Source organism: Triplophysa dalaica, chromosome 20 (assembly GCF_015846415.1).
Source record: "Triplophysa dalaica isolate WHDGS20190420 chromosome 20, ASM1584641v1, whole genome shotgun sequence".
NCBI lineage: Eukaryota > Metazoa > Chordata > Actinopteri > Cypriniformes > Nemacheilidae > Triplophysa > Triplophysa dalaica.
In genome coordinates, this window is record NC_079561.1 from 10184819 (window position 1) to 10211416 (window position 26598).

Genomic DNA, 26598 nt, shown 5'->3' on the forward strand with positions numbered 1-26598 from the left:
AGCCATGGGTTGCAATTGAACGCTTCACGTGTTCGGTTGAACTTGATGTTTATAATACACGCTGCATGGATACCTCACGACGACCTGCTGTGGAGGTTTATCAGCGTCTGATCTCTCTAATAAGCATTTACTGAGGATGGGGGGGGTGATCCCTTTGTGTCCGGCCTCCTGCAGTGTCCTCCACTGGAATTAATTATCCTCTTTCTGACAGAAGACACTCTTCCATCCCAACCCAAGTCCCTTAAACACAAACACACGCTGACACACTTACATCAAGTTAGACGTATACATTGATTGACGGATTGTTAAATATCATACCACCTGGAATGGCAATAAAAGAGGTAAGAATGAATATTAAGCAATTATTACTTAGTGAGGATATGTTGATATTCATTTTATTAAGGTTGGCATGTTTTATGTGGGGACATTTAACAAATAGAATTGGTTTAATATTGAATCAATGTTAAATTGGTTATTTGCAACGTTGATTCAACGTATAATCAGTGATGTTTGTTTTCTGATCATCACTAAATCTTCCGATTTTAGAAATGACGATATGTTCTGGTGATGTATAGTTTGACAAATGGTTACAAATGTTTTTTGAGATTGATTAGATTTTTTGAATGCACAATAAACTATAGTATTTCTGTTATAACAATATTTTCGTTTTAGAGAGGAATAATTTGTGTTAAAAAGACATTGTTATACAGGTATAAGCATTATTTTGGCTGGTTACTCATTGTAGTGTTGGCAGTTTTTCATATTCTATAATATAAATGAATGTAATTAAGCGATGAGTAATAAAAGGCTCTTAAATGATTCTAAATACTTTTTTATTGTGTTTTTATTGTCCGTTTATCTCCTCTGTCGACATAGGAGCTGAGGAGCCGTCAGTTTTGGCAGGGGGTTCTGGCAGAGATCCTTGGTTCTCTGGTCTTTGTATCAGCTGTGTTGGGTTCTTTAGTCCCGGGGCAGGACGGGGTCTCCCCAGGGCCCATTTACCCAGCACTGGCTGGTGGTATGGCAACCGTGGTTCTGGGATACTGCTTTGGTGAAATCAGTGGGGCTCAGGTATAAAGAACTGTGATCTTTTTGAAGATTAAATTATTTTTTCCTGTAGTTTTGTGTGAGTGGTGTTAACAATGCTAAGGTCTGATACCCATGAAACACTTCATTTTGATACTTAAAAAAAAAAGAAATGTGTTTTCAAGTAAATGTATCTTTTAAGTCACGTTATGCTCTTGTTTTAGGTGAATCCTGCCGTCACTGTGGCCCTTATGGCGACACGGAAGGTGGATGTGTTCAGGGCTCTGGTTTATATGGTTGCTCAGTGTTTGGGTGGAATACTGGCAACTGGTCTGCTTTACCTCTGCCTGCCCCTGAAGTCCACAGCACAAAACTACCTCAACAAGGTCTGTAATTAACAATTCCACAAAACAACTAAAAAAGTCACAAAACAAAGGAATTTTCTTTGATGCAACAAAACTGGCCAAGAAAACATAAAATTCTTATGTTTTCTGATGTTTTCCACACCAAATGTTTGTATCATGTTGTTTCACTCTCTTTTGAAGAGAAATAGTCAAATCGAAATAAAGTCAAATAGAGCATTATAGATTGATATCATGTCAAATATCTTGTGTTATGTTGATAAAAGGGTTATGGCTAATTCATAAACTATACCTGTAAAACAAATCTGTATTTTCTGTCAGCTGGAGTGACAGAAATATACTGTAAAATAAAAATAAATCCCACGGTGTCATTTTCTATAATTGACTGTGATTCAAAAACATAAAAAATATGTAGCCTGTTAACTGTCAGCCGTTCCGTATACGGGACACCTAAGTTTGCGTCAATATTGTGCATGTACTTTGATTCTAATTGAATCATGACAAACTATATATCATTGGAAACTTCTAAGACTCTAGAATACAAATTTCTTTGGAGTTTTTTTTAATAGTTTATGTATGAAGAGTAATTGATTATTTTTTTAAAGAGTGTGCTTAGATTTTTTGTTATCCTTTTGCGACCCGTATTTTTCAAATGTATTTTTTAATCAAAGAAACTTTAAACTTTTTCAATTAATTTTTATTCAATAAACTTAAAAAAATAGTACAATTCCGTAATTTTTTACATTTTATGTGGAAAATATTTCAATATAACCGATTTTTTTGTTAAATTACTTTTTTTACATAGGACAGCAGTTATAGTAAGTCATTCACTTTTATACTTGATGTAAAATGCTGCTTTTTTGACCTACGCGAAAAATGATAAATTTCTTCCACTGATTCCATTGATTTATGTCTGTAGGTCCCTGTGGACATGAATGCAGGACAAGCTCTTGGGATGGAGATACTGGCCACATTTCTCTTGGGTTTTACAGTATTCTCAGTGGAAGATCAACGCAGGAGAGAAGGCAGTGAACCTGGAAACTTAGGCATTGGGTTCGCTGTAACCACTGCCATCTTCATTGCTGTAAGTTTGCAAAATGTGTGCGTCCTTACGTTTAATGTGTCTGTGTTTAGATTGTTTGGCGAAACATGGTAAGTAGGAATGTCTGATAATGAGGTATACAGTTTAGACAACTTTGTGGCTTATTCTGGATAGAAACCACCAACTTCAAGGGATAGTCCGCCTCTGTCTTTTATACTCTCTTATGTTTTAATTACAACAATGAAAAATGAATGAAAAACGAAAAACCTTGTTGCTTGTCCATGTTTCATATGTGTACTGTTACTAATATGTTTTAATGATATATTTTTAATTACAAAAGTATTTAATTACAAGTTTTTAAATATGTTCACACTTAGTATTGGGCCTATGTGTTTAGGGTAGATTCTCTGGTGCTAGCTTGAACCCGGCTCGGTCTCTTGGTCCAGCTATAATACTGGGATACTGGGAACACCACTGGGTAAGTGTGTTTTGTGAGACAATTTGCATTTTCTATGTCCAAATGCCCATACTCCATTACTAGAACACCAATAATAAGAGGGATTTAAAATTAAAAGTAAGCTTATGTTATACCGAACCTATACCTGAAAAACGAATGCCGTTTCACTCTTTAGGTTTACTGGATTGGACCAATATTAGGTGCAGTTCTGGCTGGAATATCTCACGAGTTCATAGTTGCCCCCAGTGCATCCAGACAGAAGTTGGTGGCGTGTCTCACATGTAAAGACATTGACATTGTGGAGACAGCTAGCGTATCACGATCTTCCCTGTCCACTGTTACACAAAGTGCCATGAGAAACAAACAAAACAACAAACTTGAGCACAGCTAAACTGAACTTAAACCAAGACCAGCACACACAAATGTAAACGTTTGTAGACCCCCAACTTGTGTAAGATTAGTGTATAGAACCACATTGGCCCAAACCTGTAATGCTAGGTTACTTAGTTCCCTCCTTCGCACTGTTAATAATTTATACTGGAAGTGTACACTGTAAAATATAATTTTACTGTATTATTTACAGATAGTTCACGTATTTTTGATATATATTACAGAAAAAGCCTGAAAATTTACCAGAAAGGCAGGAAAAACAAGTAATTACGAGAAAGAACTGTCATTTTTACAATACATTTCTGGTGGCCCGTTTATTATTTTGAATAAACCGCCAAATTACAGGAAAAAAACGCAAATTTACAAGAAAAACAGAGGAAATTGTGCAGGATATTTTCTACAGGATTTTTAACAGTGTTACTTACACTGTTTACTTTTGACTGATTCATTCAATTTTAGTTGGGTGGCTATGGCTGTTTCATAATATCTTTTTGGCACATCAACAAGTGATATAGTGTGACAAAATCCACAGAACTTTGAAAACTTCTAAAATCAATTTCTCAGACAGTCATCTTCCTCATATAATGATTAAACGTTAAGTCATTTCAGTGAATTAGTTTATTTGCATAGTTCTTGTAAATTAACCTAATTCACAGACTCATTCACTGCATAGGCTTTCTTCCTGTAAATAGTAGTTGTTGTATTAATGTGTTTTGAAATAGATTATATTGTGAAGAAAATGAAAATGTCTCATGATTTAAAATCATGTTCTGTTCTTTTATGACTCTCCAGCTCTCAGAGTATAAAGTCTCTATTACTGTAATATTTGTGTAAATATTCTTTAAAAGCTGTTTTACGTTGTTTATTTAATACACTGTTTTTTGTTGATCAGAAGATCCACACATTCACTTAGTATTGTCTTGAGCTATCTATAAATATGTTGCCTTTGCGGATAATCTTCAACTTTTATATGGGTAGTTTTAAAAGTGCCAAATCTTTTTCTATGTGGTTTAAGATTGTTATTTTGGTCCTATAATATTTAAGCAATTCTATCCAAAGCAAAGAATCTGAATTTTTGCATGGATTTCACATCAATATATCTACGATATTTAAAGTGTTTAATGCTTTTGAAGTGTTATGGATGTCTGCAAAGCTAGTAGTATCACTAAATCATATTTCAATTATTTTTGAATTTAAAAAACAAAAGTACACGTGTCTCGCAAGTTGTACTAATGTACTAATGTAATATTATTTGCACTTTGGGGATTTTCATGCAGGTCACATACAGCTTTGGTCATACTACACACTACAGTCATACTAGACAGTGCAAAATACTTCATTCATATTTTAAGCAAATAATAAAATCCTATTTTAAATATTAGTGTTTGTCTACTGTTTATACAGGAAGCATGTTGAGCGCTATCACATAATAATACATTATATTTTACACTATCTGCTTGAACATTTACAAATTGTTGAGGATTTAAGGAGAAGATTTTAATTTTTTTCTATTTTTATTAAATTTGTCAGACATACGAAAAGCTTTGTACCAGTTTCAGAAAGGAACAAGGTGTCGGTTAAGAAAAAAATGTTAACAATAAAAGAGAAGATATTTTTATTTATAATTTTCTAATACTTCTACATTAGTATTAAACCCTGTTATCCACATATCCAATATTACCAACGCTCACACATATGAACTTCAACAATGAAGAATATCCAAACAGTGCCAGCCAGCATTTTGTTTTGTTTGGTGTTAATATGTGTGTATTGGAGTGAGGGAGTAAAACTGATGACATCAGCGATCCTTATTCACCATCAGCTACACCAACAGAGGGATTGTTCAGGGCTTTATCTGTCCCCGGCCCCTCCACACTCACACAATACAAACCTCTGTCTAATCACTTCTGTCCTGAACAGACCAGAGGCACCCAGAAACACACTCACTTACTTTACAATACAAGATAAAATTTAACTATTTATAATTGTCAATAGAAACAAAGTTCAGACTCATGCAATCCACAAAATCATTCAGTAAGTTAATGAATCATTGTACATTTACATTTAGTCATTGAGCAGACGCTTTTTTCCAAAGCGACTTACAAAGGGAGCAACAAGCGATATGTCATACAGGACCAATAATACATTAGGTGCCAATACAAATACATAGTATAGTAAAGAAAATTAAATGTTAATGTAAATAGTATTTGCACACTAAATGCAAAAAAACATTATTTGATAACAACTACGACTCAACTGACAGAATCTCTTTGACAAACATTTTGTCTCGCACCTAATATTTAAATACAAGGGAAAAGCAATGAGGTCCACGGATCCATTGACTGTAAGCATCTAAAAGTCAGCCCATTTATAAAAACATCCACCAAAAAAATTATTCTGTATGATTAACAATATATATGGAAGAATTAATTTCAGTACTTACATTTTTTTTTTCACTTTTCTTTTTCATCCCTAGTGCATTACTATAAAAATGGCTTTTGGCTTTTTTTACAAACTATGTGATAACCTGAAAAAAATTGGTCATGGTTAAAATTCCCATGTGAAGTCTTAAAGTTTTCAAAGCAATTTTTAAAACACAGTTTTTCATATTCATCTTGGTGAAATGTCAGAACCATAACGATTCATATTCCTCATATATGGGCACATGAAAAATAATTCAATTATGTTCTATGAAGAGCCTTTTCTTCTCTATTTGTAGGGTATTGTTGCTTTTCTGGTTTGTCCATTTTAATTCACAGAAATCCTACAACGCATGAATTGTTCTCACTTATATATTATATATGGATATATTTCTGATGTCTGGACTCTATTAACAGGGGTTTAGGACAACATAAACAGACGATTCGATGTATTGGTATTAAATAAATGTCATCCATAACACACTATGTCCTGATCTTAATCTTTTGCCAGAAACACATCTTTTAAAATTAAACATAAAAGTAAATTAAAAGCAAACCCCACAGGCAACACAACAGGTTGAAGACCTGAAATATGTTTTTACATCAGAGTATTCTCTGTGGTTAGGGATTTTGTTAGGGATTTATGTATCGGAACACATTGAGCCACAGGGATGGATGCATATTGTGTGTGATGTTTTTCTGAAGATATGTGTGTGCTTGTTAGTGTGTGTGTGCTCATGTCAGCATTCACTACTCAGTGAAATAAATCCACCTTACATTTCTAAACTTTGAACTGCAGTTTAATTTTGATACAAATCTGCAACTTCAACATATACTTAACCACTATTTGATTCAAGATACATTTAGAAATGAGATTTCATTTCATTGATAACTGTTAAGAGATAGTTGTAGTCTGCGCAGTTGTGTGCCCAGATTGATCCGATTAAAACTTGATGTATTGTGGCACCAGTGTCTTCCTCTTTGCTTTGAATCCAGGTTGCTGTTGTAGTCTTGCTCTCGCTGACTTAAATCGAGAGAGTGTAGTGAGTGAATATAGTTGATGTGTGATGGTCCCGTTCACCTCTGGAAGGGGAGGGGGGCTATGACATCACACCAGACCCCGAGACTGTTATAAATGCCCCCTGTGGCCCCTTAGCGGTCCGTCAGACCGGCTCTTGTTGGTGTGGGCAGGATATACTCTCTTCTGTGTCTCTCATCTAGAATTAGTCCTGTAGATTTAGCATTCAGCGTTGATGTTCAGGTGTCTCTGAGAAAACCCTTCACATTCTTTAGGCCAACACACACACAACACAATACGCACCACGTGTTTGGTGTAGGCAGAGAAGATTCATGTGTGAGTGTATACTCGCAGGTTCTCTCATAGCCTTAGCTAACGGCTAGATCTATTGGTGAATTTTTTTTTTTTTTGCTTTTCTTTTGTAGAGTTAATTTTTGTGGCACATAGGGTTTAACTTTTTGTTTATTTGCTAAAAGAAAAAATCTATTTTTGATAGCAACTCCTTGGATTTTCATCCTGTCGTCTTAGTTGGATCTCAAAAATCAAGATGTGGGAGTTTCGCTCTATTATGTTTTGGCGGGCGGTGTTCGCCGAGTTTTTCGGCACCATGTTTTTTGTCTTCTTCGGGGTGGGTGCAGCGCTCCGCTGGACCTCCGGCCCATTCCACGTCTTCCACACAGCCCTCTGTTTTGGTTTCGCCGCCGCTACGTTGATCCAATCCATTGGTCACATCAGCGGAGGACACATCAATCCGGCCGTCACCTTCGCCTTCTTAGTTGGCTCCCAGATGTCCCTGTTCCGTGCCGTCTTTTACATTTGCGCTCAGTGTCTGGGGGCCATGGCAGGGGCCGCGGCCTTGTATGGAGTTACACCTAACAACATGAGAGGCACATTGGCTCTTAATACTGTAAGTGAGAGTTTCCCAAAGATAAGTCAAAAATTCCTATTCAAATGATTCGTTTAAATGTTTTTTCAAGTTTAAGTCTACTGAATAAAAGTTTACAAGAAAAAAGTGAAAAGTGAATATTTATCAGCATCTACATATTCATGGTTATTATTGAGTCTAATTCTTCATGTTTTATTTTCAATAGCTGCAACCAGGCATGAGTTTGGGCATGGCGACCACAGTGGAGGTGTTCCTCACCATGCAGTTGGTTATTTGCGTCTTTGCCGTCACAGATGAGAGAAGAAATGGACGTCTGGGTTCCGCTGCTTTGTCCATTGGCTTTTCTATCACCATGGGCCACCTGATGGGGGTGAGAGATTCTAAAAACATTTGAACATTTCTGTCTACAAGTATTGTTTGAACAAGCACATCAAAAGTTACGTTGCTCGTCTAGATGTACTACACCGGAGCCGGCATGAACCCAGCCAGGTCTTTTGCTCCTGCTGTTATCATGAGGAATTTTACTAACCATTGGGTAAGGAATGCATATCAGGATGCACGCATCTCACGATTTAAAAAAATGCACAGACTCGGGTCACGAGAATATGTCTCTTTTCACAACAGGTGTATTGGGTGGGACCCATGATTGGCGGTGCTATGGGTGCCATCTTTTATGATTTCATTCTGTTCCCGCGTATGAGGGGTCTCTCTGAGCGGCTAGCCACACTCAAGGGCAGTCGATCCCCGGAGGCAGAAAACTAGCAGGACACCCGCGGGGAGCCCATAGAGCTGAAGACTCAAACCTTATGATGTTTTAAAAACCTGTGAACCGAAATCTGGCTCTACCTCACTGGACCTTCTCCTATATACTTATGTCCTGTTGGTGCCGAGGCAGCGGCCCAGGTGGCAGAACCAACTGGATGAGGCTGGAGTTTTGGTTGTGGGAGGGGCTAGAAGTTTCTTTAGGCATGCTTTCATTTTTCATCTGATTATGATTTTCAATTTTAAGTTATTTTGTTTTCTACAACAAGATGCGGATGTATGAAGGTGCAACTTAGCCAGTGCTTCACACTTTTTTCCAAGTTTTTCTTTTTTGTGTGAATGTGTGTGAGAGTTCATGTGGGTGGGTCTTTGTGACTTTGTGAGGGTGTTCAGGACTGTGTGACCAGGTATGTATGTGCGTGATAATTGTATTTGTGAAATGTTTGTAAGAATTTATTTTAGGATTTTCTCAGTTACAGCTCATCCATGTAAGTACAATGCTTATGTCTTTTCTTTTACAGAAATCTAAGACACCCCAAACTGTAGTGTTTGCAATGATGTTCAACTTTGACTTTCATACAAACTGTATTAAACACAGCCCATCTTTGCAAAAACTTCTCAAGCTTGGTGTCTGTGTTCCCTTTGATTAAATGTTATTTGAGGACAACATTTATGATTGGGCAAATGCGATATGCAATGTATAGAAATGCAAATAAATACACTAAAAAGAAAGTGTTTTTGATATATCATGTGCAGACGCAATGATCACTGCATTATAAAATGTCAACAAGAAATGCTAATGTATAATCGTACATTACCACATCATAGATTATAATGTAGATAGTATAATGTAGCCTATATTTTAAGAATTTATTTCGAAAAGAGATAACTTAAATTTTTCAAAAATCATGTTTTCTATTATGTTGTCATGTTTTTCTTGATTTATTGTGTTTGTTAGCAGAATTATGGTTTAAATCAAACAAACCAACTGCAGTTTGATTGATATTAATTGGAATGCACAATAAAAAACATGATTTTTTAAAATCTCTTCGGAAATAAACTCTTCATATATACATTTTAATATCTACATTATAATCTATGATTTTGTAATATATGATTATATATTAGCATTCTTTTTGACAGTTTATAATGCAGTGATCAACAAACTCTTCATATTTATATATAATGTAGACGGCACATTTTGTCTCCCTTATTTGACACATCGGATTAAAAGTTTTAGTTTTTTACCAGAAAGATCCAGGATCTCTAATGAGTGTATTTAACTGTAAAGCACACAGTATGTCAACTTTTAATTGTATTAAAGGTTCTGTGTGTAGATTTTAGCAGCATCTAGTGTTGAGGTTGCGAAATGCAACCATCGGCTCACTCCACCGTTCCCCCCTACCTTTTGAATCACTATGGTGGCTGACACAGGACAAACATGTAATTTAGCCGAAGGAGATAATATATTTACGAAACACGCTCTGTAGAGTAGTTTGTCCATTTGGGCTACTATAGAAACAACATGGTAAATTCTGTGCAAGGGGGCCCGCTTTGTATGTAAATAGAAAAAGCTCATTTTAACGTCATTAATACATAACCATTCATTATGTCTTAATTATGCCATAAGGTCTTAATACACCTCTTAAGACATAGGTATGTGCATAATAGGCCTAATGCAATTCTGTCAAAGATACTCCATAATCTTACACAGTGCACCTTTAACTGTGTACATTTGAAAGACAGTGTAATGTGTTTGAAGATAAATACTGAGCCAAACCAGGCTTTTTTGTGTGCATGTCCTCTATATGTTGATTAATAGAAAAAAAAGGCTGAACTGTTTGAAAAATATATAATAATCAATAGCCGATCTAAGTGGGCCCAATGCTGGTACTATCATCTCCAATGTTCAAGTTAAAATTCCAATATTTCTGAATAATAATTTGTTATAAATAAATAATTGTGTTGAATTATTTGTTGTCCTTAGATATGCCTTTAATTGCTTTTATGTTGACACAATGCCCCTCTTTAGCAAAGTATTTGCTTCAGTACAGTGCAATTACAGCATCTACCAATAGAGGGCGACCGCAAACCATTTTTAATTAGCTAATCATGATGGCTTTTCCCTTATTACAGTAAATGTGCATCAGCATTGGCTGATATTGTGTTTTCCAGTTTGATGTGCAGCTGGGAACATCTCACAATAGAGCAGCACCTAGAAAGCTTTATCTGCTTGCTAGGTTGGTTAGATGAATGATGATTGTGCTCACAGTTGCTCATTTGGATTGAGGTCTGGGGCCTTGTGGATTAAATTCACCATACTTTGCCTGCTCACAAAAACTTCGAATAAACCCTGTGTGCGCTTTGCAAAACTCACCATTGCTTTCATTTGCATAGGTTTGTATGGATGTCCATGAACTGTTGGAATCAGTCCATCTTTTCCATTAAAGCAAACATGCAGGGTTGTTAAACCGACTTTGATTTTAAGTGCATTTAAGGGTATGTTGGCGTTTGATTTTTATTAAACTTAATAAACATTCTTTTTGATTTGATAAGGTAGTATTGCCCTTTTTTATAAACAACAGATTATTTATAATATACATACAAAGAGAACATAAACAGTACATAAACCTACACGATCACAATAACCACATCAATGAAGCGGAAGTCTTGCAAATTACTTTATTACTGGTTTTGCATGTTCTGGTCTTATGGCTTTCACTGTACGATATTTTCATATTTAAAGCTATTGAAATTGTCTCAGGCCAGATTAAGGACAACACTGTTCATGTAAAAACAAACAGATTGTCCAGGCAAAATGTCCACTTGCGTGCTGTCCAAACGTCTGTTCAATCATGTCTTCTCCCTCTCTTTTATGTTTCGCCTTATATGTTCTTGCTGGCATTTTGATCTGTAGTGTCATTTATGGAACGATACCAATAACAACCAGCTACAGAATCCACACTGACATTTATGTGCCATAGAAACAGCACAATACTTTTTTGTCCTTTAAATAGATGTAGATATTAGCCCTAACCTGATCTAGAAAGCATCACAGACGAAGACTGAATTAGAAAATGATTAATACTCAATGTTTCCATGTACATATCCTCATATTTATAATTACAGGGCCTATCAAATCCATGTTACTGAAGCTTGGATTAACATCATTACGGTCTACATGGAGCTCAATAATCTTAATGGAACAGTTCGCCCAGAAATGTTAATATTGACTCATTAATATCATCATGTTTCCAAGTCCGTGTGCTAGAATCTTTTTCGTGAAACACACAAAACAAGATTCTTAAAAAACAACCTTCCTTTTGTGTTTCATGGAAAAAAATAGCACATATGGGTTTGAACTAGCATGAAGGTAAATGACACAACTTTTCCTTTTAGGACAGTGGAACGACAGAAACACATGGACTGACATGGACTGGAGCAGAACACAGAGATAAGCAGAATTACAAACCTTTTGCAATGCTACAATTCTAAAATTTGATCTATTCTTGGAAAAAGTCAGGTTAAAAAAGTCACATCATTTAGGTCACCTCAAAGGAAACTCAGTTGTATAGAAACAGCTATATAAAGGAAGGTAACGGTGAAATCTCTAAGGCTTTGTGCTTTACACATATTCCTGCAGACGTTTATGTTTTTTCGTGAATTTGCAGTGTTTGTGATCTCTTCATTCAGATATATAAATACCTCTTCAAAAACTTGTCAATCGTGTATACACTGGCCACAAATTGGACGCTTAAAACTTGAAAATGTATGAAATATCAAATATCTATATAAACAGCTCCAAACAAATGTGTCTTTTTCAAATGTTTTGCTTGCATATCTGCTTCTGCTGTCTTTGTTTAAAACAATGATATTTGGTTGGATATTTTGTTATCTAATGCAATGATATTCAAACATTTTAAATTGCCCAAGTAACGTTTGGTTTCATTGTATAAATCACATATGATCTATTCTTTCTGGTCTTTCACTTGATGCATCTGTCATTCGATTTCACCATTTAATCATCTAACATTATTCTACAATGTTCTAACTATAATGCAGATAATGAAATGAATAATCATAACAGTATCCAGTCAGAGAAAATGTCTTTCAACTGAGGGAAAAACTCGAAGCCCTTTAGTATGACACCTCAGTATTTAGTCTTTAGCCCACCAGTCACAGGCTGATGATGTCACAATTCCCTGTCCCACAATGATGATGTTCTAGTGCAATTTCAGCAGACTCAGTTGTCCCGAACTGTCAGATCTACAGGCGGTCGGCGTGCAGCTGAGAAGGAGGGAGTTGGATAAAGGTTGCTGTGGGAGGGGCTCCGACCGAGAGCGGGGTGGGAACCGGGGTGGTCGAGGCAGAGGAGGGGGCCCCGGGTGTTCCTGGCGGGTACACGTAGCTCAAGAAACCCGGTGAGGGGGCGTAGGGGTACTGCTCGAAGGCCGAAGTGGCGTATTGGGCATATGCAGCGCTGAAGTCAAGATAAGGGCTTGTTGCGGTGGAGGTGACCTGAGTAGGAAGGACCAAACTGGGCTGCAGGAAGGCCTGAGGGTAAACATACGGCTGGCTGAGCCTAGAGAGACCGAGAGAAACAGAGAGGGTTAGACATAATTATGTGGTTTACTGGAGTGACAGACTGAAATGTCAGATAGGCAGATTAATTCTCCATTAAGAGATTATCAGCGTTGGCCATTTGCTGTTACTGATTAGATCCGTTAACAAAGTGGTTTATTCACCACATGTTAGTAAGGTCCAAAACGGCCTTTTTAGAGGATAGTGGACGTTTTGAATCCTCAAATAAACATTAATTTATAGATATTTGAGTACATCTTATCCGCTAGATATCATTATGGATATCAAACACGTGACCTTGAAAAAAACATAAAATGTCTCGGAGAGCGAAATCTAAAAAATTATAGTTCCATCAGGATTTTGAAGTACAATTTAAGGGTCAAAGTTACAACATGCAATAAGGGGGAGAGCTCACATGTACAGTATCACACACAGGCCACGTACATTATTTATTTGTGACATCAGGTTCAAAGTCTTCTCCTGATGCAAATTGGGCCAATTATAATTAATTTTCTTATTTTAGATCGTCTTTGAACGTTATTTAATAAATGAGCTTTATATCACGTTCTTAAATCCATATTTGTTTTTCTGTATCTGTTATTAATGTGATAAAATTCAGTCTTTCTGAATTAATATTCTGTCTTTTCTGTTATTCCCTTGTAGATAATCTCGCATCTTGCATTCTTTGTGTGAAGGTAATTTGTACATGAAGTTTGTTTTTAGACAAATAAGATGTCATTTAATATGAATTTATGTGCATGGCGTGGCAGGATTCTTGAATTGTAGAGAAGCGCCACCTCTCGAATTTTGTGTCAGAATTTTAGAGATACAATTCATTTTTCACATTTAAGTACTTTTGAGACAAAACAATGGCACTGATGTATTTTCAGTTTAGACAACTCCTAACATTTATTTTAGTCTAGGAATAGTCTTCAGCCCTTTAAAGGAAACAATCCCATAATGTATGTTCAATAGCTCTATAGATCTCTAGGTTATTCCTAGTAACAGAGGAAAGAAATAAAAATTCATCCTTCATTTGATCAGTTTTCAATGACCTTTTAAAGCAACTAACAATTATTTGATTAATTAAGTAAAAAACTAAAGAAATTGTGGATTATAAGTGCCTCAACTTCTCCTTGCTAACTGACCTGCTCGCTGACCCTATTAATGTATTTTATGAACTTCTGCCTGGTGATATCATGGTCAAATCAGAAAGCACATCTCCTGCTTAGAGACTCCCAAGGACACGGCCCACAAACATAGCGACACCAGCTCGTTCCCCGCACCAAAGCCATGAACTCGTCTCAAAAACACTGAGGAACCCAGAGGGACTGTGACTCCAAGCTCAAAATATCTACATAACACACTTACACACACACAAACAGCTGCATTGTCATTCCTCATGTCATTCCCTCATTGCCCTATGGAGCTGAAGGGTGATTTATATGGAATGACAGTGGCTTTGTGGAGTAGGCAAATCAACTGTGTCTGCTGTCCTTACTGACCCTATTCATCCAGAAAACCCTCATGCAGACATAGACATAGACGACCGAGGGGGGCAAGGAGGAAGAGAGAAAAGACAAAGTAAAGAAGACCAGACTTGACAAGGGTGTGAGGACTAACAAAGTAGGGCAAACTAATTGCTGTGATTTATATGAGCTGTGGTGCATGATTCTACCAAAAATATTTTTCATTCCTTTTCTTTCTTAATCCAGTTTAAATCCTCCTAGTAGCATGGCCTTGTAAACTAACAGGACTGGTAAGTGTGTCCTACTTGTAAGTCGCTTTGGATAAAAGCATCTGCCGAATGAAGAAATGTAAATGTACATTGAGTTTGTGGGGGCACTCTGAGGGTACGTTTACACAACAAAAGACTAAAATGTCAAAATAATCGTGTTCACGCAGATGCGTAAAAATAACTAAAACATGTACGCTGTATTTGCATGCCAGGCCAGTATTTAGCAATGTCACCAGGTCCAAAAAATTATGTCAATGGTGTTTGGTATAAAAGAGCCTTAAGAGAGACAGCCAGGCGTGTGTTTGTTTATGCACGATCTCAGATGGTCAAGCAGTTTGATCCTCATCGTGCTGGTTCAGCAAAGTCCAGCTCCTAAAGTCTGCAGACACCCTACCATGCTGTCTCTAGTCACAGGGGGTCTGTTATCAGTATCCTCCACCTCCTTAATCCCATTGCATACTTTTCTAATAACTGTTTTCAACCAAAAATATTTATTTCTGCTATATACAGGTACCGTGTGTTGGCTTTGTTCTGCTGTAACAAATACAGCGATGCCTAAAAAACGAAATGTATGTTCTCTCCAAATTTAAGGTGCTTTTTATTACCACAGTTAAGCAGTAACATATTTTTGCTGACAGTTGTTAATGCAGAGTGTACACAGAGCCTCAGTAGGGTTTTCACACTTGAAATTGTTAACCCCGGGCTATTCTAAACCCCAGGTAAACAGAATCCTGGGTTATCTGTTTCATGTTTCACACTGCTCATATTTGACCATGGGTTAATAGATAACCCTGGGTATTCATAACCGGATGTTTCACGCTCTGCAACATTAACATTCTTATTTGCATATTTGCGGAGTCAACAGTCATGATTGGATAAATACTGAAGCGTCAAACTGAGTGAATAAAAATACTGTGCGGTCACTTTAAATAACCGAATACCTTGTTGTTCTGCATCCTTTTTGGCTATTTTTAGCCTCCTAGGATGTTACGTACTCAAATAAATGAAAAACTCAAAGGATTGTTTACACAGCGTACGGAGATTCTGTGACACAGCTTGTGAAATGAGGTAAGCGCTGTTCAGTTTTTGATCGGGTCTCTGTTGCTAAGCGTCTGGTTGTATCATTCTCGCTTTGTTTCACCCGGGGTTAAAAGTGGGGTTTAGATTGAAAATAACCCGGGGTTAAGCTCAGTGTGAGAAGGTCTAGTGTCACATTGTGCTTCATGCTAGTTTGTGCTAACTGTTAGCATTTTTCCAATACACTTATGATTACAACTTATTGTATTTTGACGTGTCCCTTTGTCTGTAGCGCATTTACTATTTCAGTTCTAACGGCTAACCATTTTAGCGTCGAAAAGGTTAAAAGTAGTTCAGCTTTTTTGTTATTTTCCCTTCCGGCAACGCTTGTGTGTACTGTAGCCCTTAAACAAATTGACTTTTTTAGGGTTCGAGCCCGAAGGGCTAGAAACCTATTGTATTTGTTGGTTTTATTATTCTTCTTCTTATTATTATTCTGCCATAAAACTGATACTGCAGCCCAAACCGTAAGGCCGACAGAGCTGAGACTTGGTCAGATGGTAGTAGTCCTTGTCGCTACTCAGATACACGGAGCCAGCCATATCGACCCATAGGTGGCGCTATAGCAATACCAAACGCGTTTGCGCTTGTTACTCCGAAACCGTTTGTCGCACACCCAAGTGTCTTATATCAGTGTAATCACTGGCTCAAAACTTAAAAAACGTATATCTCCGATTTCATTTCCGCCATTATAGATTTTTCGCTAATTAGCATTTTATGAAAAAAAAAAAAATGAACTAGTCCCTGGATTTTTGCCCTATTGGAACCAAACCAACGCTGATGAGTTCTGTGGAGTGTGAATATGAATAATTATTAAAAAAAAGTTCAATTTTCAATTCACGGTCGCTAGGTGGCGCTAAAACATCCAAACCGGAAGTAACATATTTAGCTAAAATGGCCATAACTCCTGAACTGTTTGAGATATCTTCATGGGGCTTGGAACACATGTGTAGACCCTCAGTCCGGGGTCACAATAAAAAGACAGTGGCGTTTGGCCACTAGATGGCGCTATAATTTGAATGAGCTAGAAAATGTCTATAACTACGCAACAGTTTGCCCGATTGACTTATTATTTGTTATGGTGTGTCTTTGTCTCATTCTACATAAATATCTAAATGGACATTGGCGTATATCAAAAAACATGGCCGCCATTGGTCGATGAAGTTTGAGCACTCATTACGCCGGGTTAACGGAGGCCGATCAAAACGCCACTCACTGGGCTTATTTGTCTCATGGTCCTGAAGGTCTGTAAGAAACATGAACTTATTCGGCCACCTGGGGGCGTAATAGCGCTTTTGGAGTGCATGCACAACTGTGTATCACGTGATATTTGACATTTACCCAAACTATGGTTATAATATGATAGTACTCTTCATTCTGAGCAACTTTGCCTCTGGAACAACTTCTATTGATCAAACGGTTCGTGAGTTATCGCTGATGATGTCAAAAACCTACTTTCGCGAACTAGTTCCTGGTTTTTCAACCGATCGGAACCAAACCAATGCAGATGACTTCTGTGGAGTGTGAATGTAAATAATCATTGAAAAAAAGTTGAAATTTTTCTTTCACCGCTGCTTAGGGACGCCAAAACTTAAAATGGTCTGAGCCTATCACATTAAAATGGCCATAAATCCAGAACGGCTTAACATATCATCATGGGGCTCAGATGATATGTGTAGACCATCACTCCAAGGTCACATACAAAGGAAGGTGGCGTTTGGATACTAGGTGGCGCTAAAACATTAAAAAAGGCAAAATGTACATGTATTTTGGTGGCCTGGACAACTTTGTGTCATGTGACATTTGACTAATACACAAACTATTGATATCAAACGATAGATCTCCTCATTCATAACAACTTTGCCTCTTGAACCATTGATGTCTATCAAATGGTTTGTGAGTTATTGGTGATGATGTATAAAACCTACTTTTGCAAACTTGTTCAAAGATTTTCAAGCAATTACAAAATTTCCACCACAGTACATTTCTCTGGACTCTCTAGGTCAATAATCATCAAAAACATGTTGAGTTTTTTTTTGTTTTGTGACCATAACAGGGTCCTTTATTATATTAGCGTGAAACAAGTGTGGTGAAGGTCACCACTCCTTAATAATTAATCCAACTGACTTGCCATTAAGTACTATTATACATATTATGACACAAAACAAGCATGCAACATGTGATTCTTATCGGAAGAGGCATGCCTTCACAACAGTCAAAAAGGTGAAATATCATACATTTAAAATTACTATTTTAAACTTGTCTTTAATAAATACATCATTTGCTAGTCAAATTGCTAATCAGCCAGTCACATAGCATAAACTCAATCCATTTTGGCATCTAGACGTGGTAAACACACTTGCTGAAGTTCAAACCGAGCATCAAAATGGAGAAACAATTGGATATATGGTATGGGATATATTAGATAACACATACCACCTGAGGATTGTTGCCAACCATGTCCATGTTTTGATGGCTACTTCCAGCAGTAAAAAAAATCGACCATGTCAGAAAGCTCAAATGATCTCAAACTGGTTTCTTGAACATGACAATGAGCTCACTGTACTCCAATGGCCTTCAGAGTCACCAGACTCAACCAAATAAGCATCACTTAAATGGCAAGGTCTTCTGGAATATTGTTGCAGACCATGAATGTGAATCAATTATCTATTTAAATTGGTCGTATTTTTTTTATCAATTCTTCAGAACAAAAAATAAGCTATTTTGAAGAATGTGCATTGTATTAAAAAAAAGACCTATATATGTGCAATAGAATGTTTTAGAGACACAGGAGTTGCTTTGTTTTGCTAATGGCTTCATTCTTTATCAATTGACAGCTGCCAAGCCACGCCCTTAGCAACCAAACAGATTATTTTTTGCAATCGTCTAGCCAGGCCTACATCTCTGCAGTAGAATATTATAAAGACACGGGGCTTGGTTCGTTTGACTTGTGGTTTGATGTGTTATTAATTGACAGGTATTAATTAACACCCATGGCAACCGAACAGGTTAGCTTAGCAACCGTTTAGCAAGATCTCTATCTCTGCAACAAATCATCATAGAGACATGAGAATTGGTTTATTGCACTCGTCCCTTAGGTATTATCGGTTTACGCCCGTTTTTGCATACGAGTGTACGCATGCATGGTCTGTATTAAAAGTTACCAACCATTTCTGTCATATTTCTTGGTGTGGAAGAGTGTCATTCGTTGTGGATTTGTTACGGTGCCATTCCTGAGCCTAGTTGACAATGGCAAGGCCAATAGAGGCCTTAGACTGCTCGAACCCGCTAAATGCTGCTTGCAGCTTTAATTTATTCAGTTTTTTTGTGTGCTGCTTAGAGCATGACAGATGTTATCTCTATGAACTAATGATGCATGACAACAGGTGTGTGAAGATTCTCTAGAAATGTCTACTTTTATTTTACACAGAAAAAAAAACATCTGGGTGGAACTGCAGCAAATAATGAGTTGTTTTAATATGTATTTTAGAAAACAATAATTAAATGTCTCAGTCTCTAAGAGATAGTGTGTGGGAGACTCAGTATCTGAGAGATAATGTGTAGGAGAGAACGTGACAGATGTGACGTATACAGATAGACAAAGACAAAGACAATGAAAGAGAAATTGAATGATGGATTTAGGCTCGAATAAAAAACGTGTTTTGCATAACACCTGGCTGGTTAGTAGACATGAGGCAGGTGGTGACCTAACTGACAGACAAACAGGTCAAACAGGATAGGGAAGAGAGAGAGAGGAAGGGTAAAAAACAGACAGAAAGAAACTGAGAGGGAAATGAAGAAAGAGGAAGAGAGTCAAAAACTGAGAAACAGAGAAGGGAGAAAGTGACACTTTGAGAGGATTTGGGAAGGAGGTGGAGACCATAGTGAAACCACAGTGGTGCACACACACAACGAATGGCACCAAGGAGCAGTTGATCAGATGTTAAAGAGAGTTTGATATGAAGATATGAAGTACTCTTTTTGTGTGGAATGACACGGATCAAAACATTATAGCAGAATTTTATTTTTATTTTGGGTGAACTGTCCCTTAAACCTTTGGTCTTTAAAGGGCATTAAAGGAGTAGAAGGAGCGGAGAAGAATGTATGAAATGAACAAAGAGTAGGGGAGGATATCAGAGGATGCCAGACCGTTACGCGTAAATCGCAATTTTCCACTAAATGAAACCGTAATTTAGCAGCAGTATTTCTGAGGGGTCATGGGAGGATTTTGTGTTATTTATGCACAGTCAGTCCTCACCCCTTACGTTCACAGACTGAGGAGAGACACTTACCCATACTGCCTCTGGATCAGCGCTGGGTGAACCTGCTGTACTCCTGTCGTGTATCCTGTGACCAAAAAAGAAAAATAAGAGATGGATATCACAAAGAGATTTCAAGTAGTACCTCTTCTAAAATTAAATTTCTGACGTGTAATCCAACCACCTTAAGTGCAGTTTAGACTTTATAGTTATGCAAACACACTTTTACTGATATGCTGGACGCTTTTGTCCAACTTACAGTGCATTCATACATTTGTCAGGGTGTGTGTTCCCAAGGAGACCCATGGATAAACCCTTGGCATTGCTATTAAGTTACAGGAACGTAAATAGAACTACAAAAGTTAAACAATCTCAAAAACATTGCTTACAGACCTTCATTTTAAAGGCATAGTTTCCCTAAAAATGAAAATGTTTTTCACCCTTGTGTCATAAAAACCTGTTTTTGACTCTTTCTTCTGTGGAAAAACAAAGAAGATATTTTGAAAAATGTGGTTTTGTGTCCAAGTCAATTGAGGCCAATGTTGTTACCAACATTCTTATGAAAATATCTTTTTTCTAACTGTCTAACTATCTTCTAGCTGTGAGTAAATAATAAAAAAATTGTGGGGTTGACTGTCCCTTGAAGTGCATAAACACGGTTTGTTTTTACAAATTGAGAGTTAAAGCATTATATGGCTCTATTATATTGATATATTATTAATATAATATCATGCTTATTATGAAGAAAACTCCTTTGGGACATCCGGGAATGAATAATGTTTGTTAAATGAGAGATTTTGGATAGGGTACTTTATTACCGCACCATGATTTCAGATTCTTGTTCCAATATTTTGCTTCCCCCGTTTGACCTTCATGATTCACATTTATAATCACTCTTTTCGCCTTTAATAGGCACTCAATTCTCTCCATTCATCCGGTATGGATTGCATCTTTTTCTTTTTTCAACCTATTCTCTGAAAGACGGGATCTTTATGCTTGCATGCAGCCAGTCAAGTGAAAAACTCCAGGCTGTCTGTTCTCCAACACAACACTCTGTCTGCGCAGATACAGATGAGAAACATCTCTCGCCTGGATGCCCATTGCACACACACACATTCGCCTTGCTCAACGGCCTTTTCTGCTACATTTGCATTAACGCACTTTACCCTTCAGACAAAGCTTACTTTGAACATATTCAATGTATTGCCTTCTAAATCCATGTCTTTCTCTATTAAAAAGCAAGCAAGCCTTTCTCCTCTTTTTTGTGTTTCCGCTCTGATTCCGCCTCTTATATGGGTCAATGACAAAAAAGGAGGTCTGCATTATTAAAAAAAGAGAAATCTTTTATGCCCCAAAATATATGGAAACTTTTCAAATAAAATGTTTATATCTTAACAATACATTTTTAATTAATGCTAAAGGTCCAGACAAAATAAAAAACACACATGATATGTCACAGTGTATGATCTGACACACACTAGAGTCACACAGGGGTTGAAAAAGCAGGTGAAGCACTGCATGAGTCACGTGATGTCGGCCACAACGGCAGACAGAGCGAAACAGGACTGCCATTTCAGACATGTTCGGACGGGAGCCAGAGCAGATGCCAAAATATCCTCTGTTTCTGTGTGAATATGGTGTGTTAGAACAGGTGTACGCTCTTTAAACTCTCGCAACAATACCCTTCCTCTTTTCTGTCATATTAGCCACAAAACACACATAAAAATGCAAAGCTGGGGCACACAAAGACATGCGAGTGAACAGATATCACTTTCTGCACACATGCAGAGATGCAAATGTTTGATGGTGGTAATTTCTTGACAGGTCTAACCCGTCAAACTACCCGTTAAGAGGTGTGACTTTGTGTGTGTGTGTGTGTGTGCGTTTGTACGTTTGTCAGCCAGAGTGAATTTGCGAGTGTGATAGTGTGCAGTGCATTTGAGGTAAGCACAAAAGATTATTATGATAAACTGTGTGTTATGAGCCCATACATCAGTGTTTTTACTAATATGATTTATTCACAGCTAAACAGTTAAAATGTCAACAAGAAAACCTGCATAAGATTGCACTACCATATAAGGACAGAGGAACTTCAAACAAAAGGAAATATATTTAGAGTCGAGTCCTTAAAGATGAAGTGTGTATCTTTTCCAGATAAAATACCTTCTCTCATCTTAACTCTATCCAGCGACAGAGACATTGTTGCAATGACTTTTTTGTGATCCGAGTAGTGCAAAACAAAATCACATAACCTATAATGAAAAGCTAACGTTCTGAAGTTGGTAAACAGCCTTCATGCATGTGTCTGGTGTTTACCTGTCAGTGGACTCCGTGGTTTGGCTCCAAGGTACGCCAGGTTGACATTAGCTTTACGTCCATCAATAATAGGGTTTGGATCTTTACAAGCTCTCTCAGCTGCACTTTTATCTAGCATAGTCACCTGGAGGCAAACAGACGAGAATGCAAATGAGTTTGAATATTGCCCCTTATAAGCGATTTGTCTTCTGTTTGCATCTTCATAGTCATCAAATAAGTCAAGCACCAATATGCAAATTCATTTCATGTCTTATAAAGCCATACAACAGCATGTGCAAGTGATGGACAAACTCGAAGGTGGTTATTCAATGGTCTCCTTTATACTTTCGTGTTTAACGGAACAGAATAGAAGCACATGGGTTTGGAACAACAGGGGAGTCAAACATCACAACAAACAGTGAGTAAAAATGAAATCACATTTATTCGCAATTAGAAACGTCACCCAAATGCTTTCCTCATTTACTCACGCTCTCGTCATTTCAAACCTGACTGACTTTCTTTCTTCCTCAGAACACGAAAGTTGGTAAACAACAACATTGGCCCCCGATGACTTCCATTGTATGAACACAAAACCCCTGAGACCAGTCTTAAAATATTGTGTTTTCCACAAAGGGAAAGAAATTCATACTGGTTTTGAACAACATGGTGAATTAAACTATCCCTTTAAATGTTCCCCTTACCCCCTCCCCACCAAGTTAAACACTTCTATTAAGCACAGTTATAGATTAATGTTATCTAAAAGACTCTTAAAAACTATCCATCTTTACAAAGATTTTATATTCATAATAATCTCTGAACCTTTTAATGGACTCATAAATTCATGCTTGATTTATTTTGTCAACATTAGAGGCAGTTAAACACACTCGTCACCACTGCAACACAAGCATGGAACAATAACAAAGCCATATATTGGACAATTTGCTCATATAATCGCATGTGTCAAGAGTTTATGGGTATTTTAGTGAAACGGCCGAGCAGCATCTACAGAAGACTTTTCACAACTTGTGCCTTTGTGACAAATGTAGAAAGCATCACTATTAGTTAAGAGCTGCTCATTGCCTTGTCTCAGCTGCACGCACACACACACACACACACACACACACAGAGAGACACAAACACGCCCCACCCTGTGGAGACCCAGTGGCAGCAGCGTTCCCGAGGGCTGGTGGAACTAGAAATACAGCCAGAGCAGCAGCCCGGCAGATCGGTTAGGAAGAGAATTCATGGGATCTGGTTTCTGTCAGGTAAACATCACAGTCTGCGCTTCGTTTCTGTAGTGCCCTTGTGTGGAGAGCGTCCTGGAATGGACATGAGCAAAACAAGCGCACACACACAGCTGAGAACGTGTTATTATCTCAGTAGTCACAAAACCCGGCTAGTAAATGAGGCGACAGGCGGCAGTGAGTGTGTTGGGAAAACATTAGGGTTGTGTAATCCTGCGGGAACTCCTGTGGCAACCCCCCTCCTTCTTTTCTTATTCTAGAACATTAAGACAAGGCCTCCCACACAAGGGAGTGTATCCGCCTGCTTATTAAAGACTGTAATTCACACCAAAAGAAACATTATTTGTTTTCGTCTCATAAAGTTGCTTTTAATTCCTGTCACGTTTTTGCTAACTATGTTTATCTAATGGTCATGTTCACTAGATGACACGCCAAAAAAAAAGAAAACACAAGAACTGAAACTGTGGCCTTATCTGGGCTCGCCAACTGCTTTTGAAGGCAAACCGCGACAATTCTGTACCACTGAACATATAGTTGCAAATCAATAAAGACTGAAATAGATCTTTATGGGGGATTATCATGACACCGCACGCAAAGCAAAATATTTTGCTATAGAAAAATTCTGTTTGAATAGTGCGAATACGTATTTATACGTATTCTCCTCTTTATTTGTAAAGGTAATGTGTTTTCACAACAAAAAGACAGCATCAGCTGCAAGAATGTTCTCTGGCCCAAACTTAACTTCGGGCAGACATCCCCAAAGAACCTATAACTGTTGAGTAGTTTTGATTTAATTCAATACAATTAAAAATATCAATATAAAATAAATATGAAATACATTGTTGTATTATAACCAAATACAGACCGGAAGTTATAACTGGATAAAACCGTCTAAACAAATAAATGCTCATATAACATTACAGTTGTTTTAACCTAGGCCTATCATAAAGTAAAGCCATAGAAGTCTACAAAGCACTTTTTGCATACTTTACATAATATAGTATAAAAAAACAACACTTTTATTATAGTATTAAGTAAGTGTACAGCAAGTAGGCTATAGTAACCACAAGGACCCACTTCTCAGAAACTTCAATGTATTTTAATGCATCCAAGAAATTAGGAAGATAATTGACGACATGCTTTAGTAGAAATAATCCACTTAATTCTCCAACATGTGACTCGCATCATCGCGCCGACGCGCGCACACTTGTACAGCAATGTGAGAGCATATTGTGCCTCAGAAAAGCGCTCAATACCTGAGGATTACATTTATGATCCTTCAGGACTAAATCGGACTGGGGAAAAACATTAAGGCCTATTAAACCGGCTCAGAATAAACCAACAGTCGTGTGACTATGTACTTCACGCTATTTAGAGCCGTTTAGGATCGTTAAAACGTCGCGCCGCTGCCTGGAGATTCGCAACTGGCTTTTGTTCCTCACAACTGTAACAAAAGACATGCGCAACGGCACGCGACGCTCGCATTGTCACCTGGAGACAGCACGCGCACAAACGATACCGTCATCCTTCAACACAGTTTATAATCGCGTTTTTATTCCTTGCACGAATACGCTCGAGTCGTCGCAAATGTATCGTGAAGCCACAACTAACAGCCAAAATCACTTACGCGGAGTTTTTGCATGAACTGAGAGAAACAAAGACAAATTATTACCGTGAATTTATAAAAGAACAGTTAAGCAGCTATGTAAACTACTGTCAATGTGATGTTCCATGCGGGGTTATTCACAGTTTGTAGCTGTTCTTACTTACAAAGCCATATCCCCTTGACTTTCCCGTTTGTCGGTCCGTTATCACCACCGCTTCATCGATGTCGCCGAAAGTCTCGAAGTACTTGCGCAGCGACGCGTCCGTGGTGTGATACGGCAGACCGCCGACAAAGATCTTCGTGAAAGTCGTGTCTTTCTGAATACCGGGATACATCGTTTCCGACGTCCCATTCACGAACTGGTGTAGAAGCATCGTGCGCAAATTGTAGAGACGGAACGCGCGCGTTATAAATAGATATAAATAACAGCGATAAATAACGACGTATCCCGCTTCTCAGGATACTCTAAAACTGTTTACGAAGGCAGTGAGGTAGATATTCCTTTGGCTCGGAGAAATAACTGTGGCTCCTTTTCCACTTCGTCATGTGCCAGATTACTCCGCCAACTCCATGTTCGGGAAACACAATGACGGCAGGTGACTGACGAGCCTCCTCAGCTACAGCGACACTTGTACACGAGCGCGACGGGCTTCCTGACTCGACATCCAATGCGATGCTGAGTACGGCCGTCTTCTGTTGAACTACACCCCTCCTATTCTGAAGAACTGTCGTTCGTCGACCCTTCCCTTGCATCGCTCTTTGGGGTTTCAGTAATGCACCTGCGATTTGCCTATAATAGATAGGGGGAAATGCTACTAAACTTGCTCAGCGTGTATTAGGAAGAACAAGAAATATCTATTGAAGAGTTTGTTGAATCTTAGATGTAGCTATACTGGTCACTGTCACATAACTCCAATAGAAGTTTGTAGACTTAAAGGGATACTTCACCCAAAAATGAAAATTCTGACATCATGTTCTCACTTTCAAGCTGTTCCAATTCTGCATAATTTCTTTGTTCTGATGAACACAGAGAAAGATATTCTTAAGGATGCTTTCAACCAAACAGAACTTGCCCCCCATTGACTGCCATAGTAGGAAAAAATACAATGGTAGTCAAAAGTGACCCAGAACTGTTTGCTGTCTTACATTCTTCAAAATGTCTTCTTTTGTGTTCGAGAGAACAAAAAAATTATAAAGTAATTTTTCCTATGGAGGTCAATGGGAGTCAAGATATGTTTGGTTAAGCATTTTAACAAATATCTTTCTCTGTGTTCATCAGAACAAAGAAATGTAAACAGATTTGAAACAACTCGAAGGTGAGTAAATAATGACTGCATTTTTATTTTTGGGTGAAGTATCACTTTAATACCATATTACTGATGGGTCAGACATTAGATATTTGGTGGTTTAAATAGAATTGTGAAGTCTCTCTTTT

The 26598-nt window shown here is 37.7% G+C and overlaps 3 protein-coding genes across 3 annotated transcripts; 2 read left to right on the forward strand and 1 right to left on the reverse strand.

Moving 5' to 3' along the window:
* The first annotated feature begins 222 nt into the window (after positions 1–222).
* LOC130408827 (aquaporin-4) lies at positions 223–3768 on the forward strand. The gene is made up of 6 exons (XM_056732269.1): positions 223–341; positions 877–1071; positions 1251–1412; positions 2308–2472; positions 2828–2908; positions 3063–3768. Exons 1-6 carry the CDS (start codon positions 327–329, stop codon positions 3276–3278), a joined length of 834 nt encoding a protein of 277 aa, XP_056588247.1. The 5' UTR covers positions 223–326; the 3' UTR covers positions 3279–3768.
* A 3494-nt stretch (positions 3769–7262) lies between these two features.
* mipb (major intrinsic protein of lens fiber b) lies at positions 7263–8731 on the forward strand. The gene is made up of 4 exons (XM_056732273.1): positions 7263–7622; positions 7807–7971; positions 8056–8136; positions 8226–8731. Exons 1-4 carry the CDS (start codon positions 7263–7265, stop codon positions 8361–8363), a joined length of 744 nt encoding a protein of 247 aa, XP_056588251.1. The 3' UTR covers positions 8364–8731.
* A 2300-nt stretch (positions 8732–11031) lies between these two features.
* rbm38 (RNA binding motif protein 38) lies at positions 11032–25875 on the reverse strand. The gene is made up of 4 exons (XM_056732274.1): positions 25328–25875; positions 22335–22458; positions 20052–20106; positions 11032–12945 (listed from the first exon to the last, which is right to left on the reverse strand). The coding sequence occupies exons 1-4, from the start codon at positions 25535–25537 to the stop codon at positions 12630–12632; spliced, it is 705 nt and encodes a 234-aa protein (XP_056588252.1). The 5' UTR covers positions 25538–25875; the 3' UTR covers positions 11032–12629.
* Positions 25876–26598: the final 723 nt, after the last annotated feature.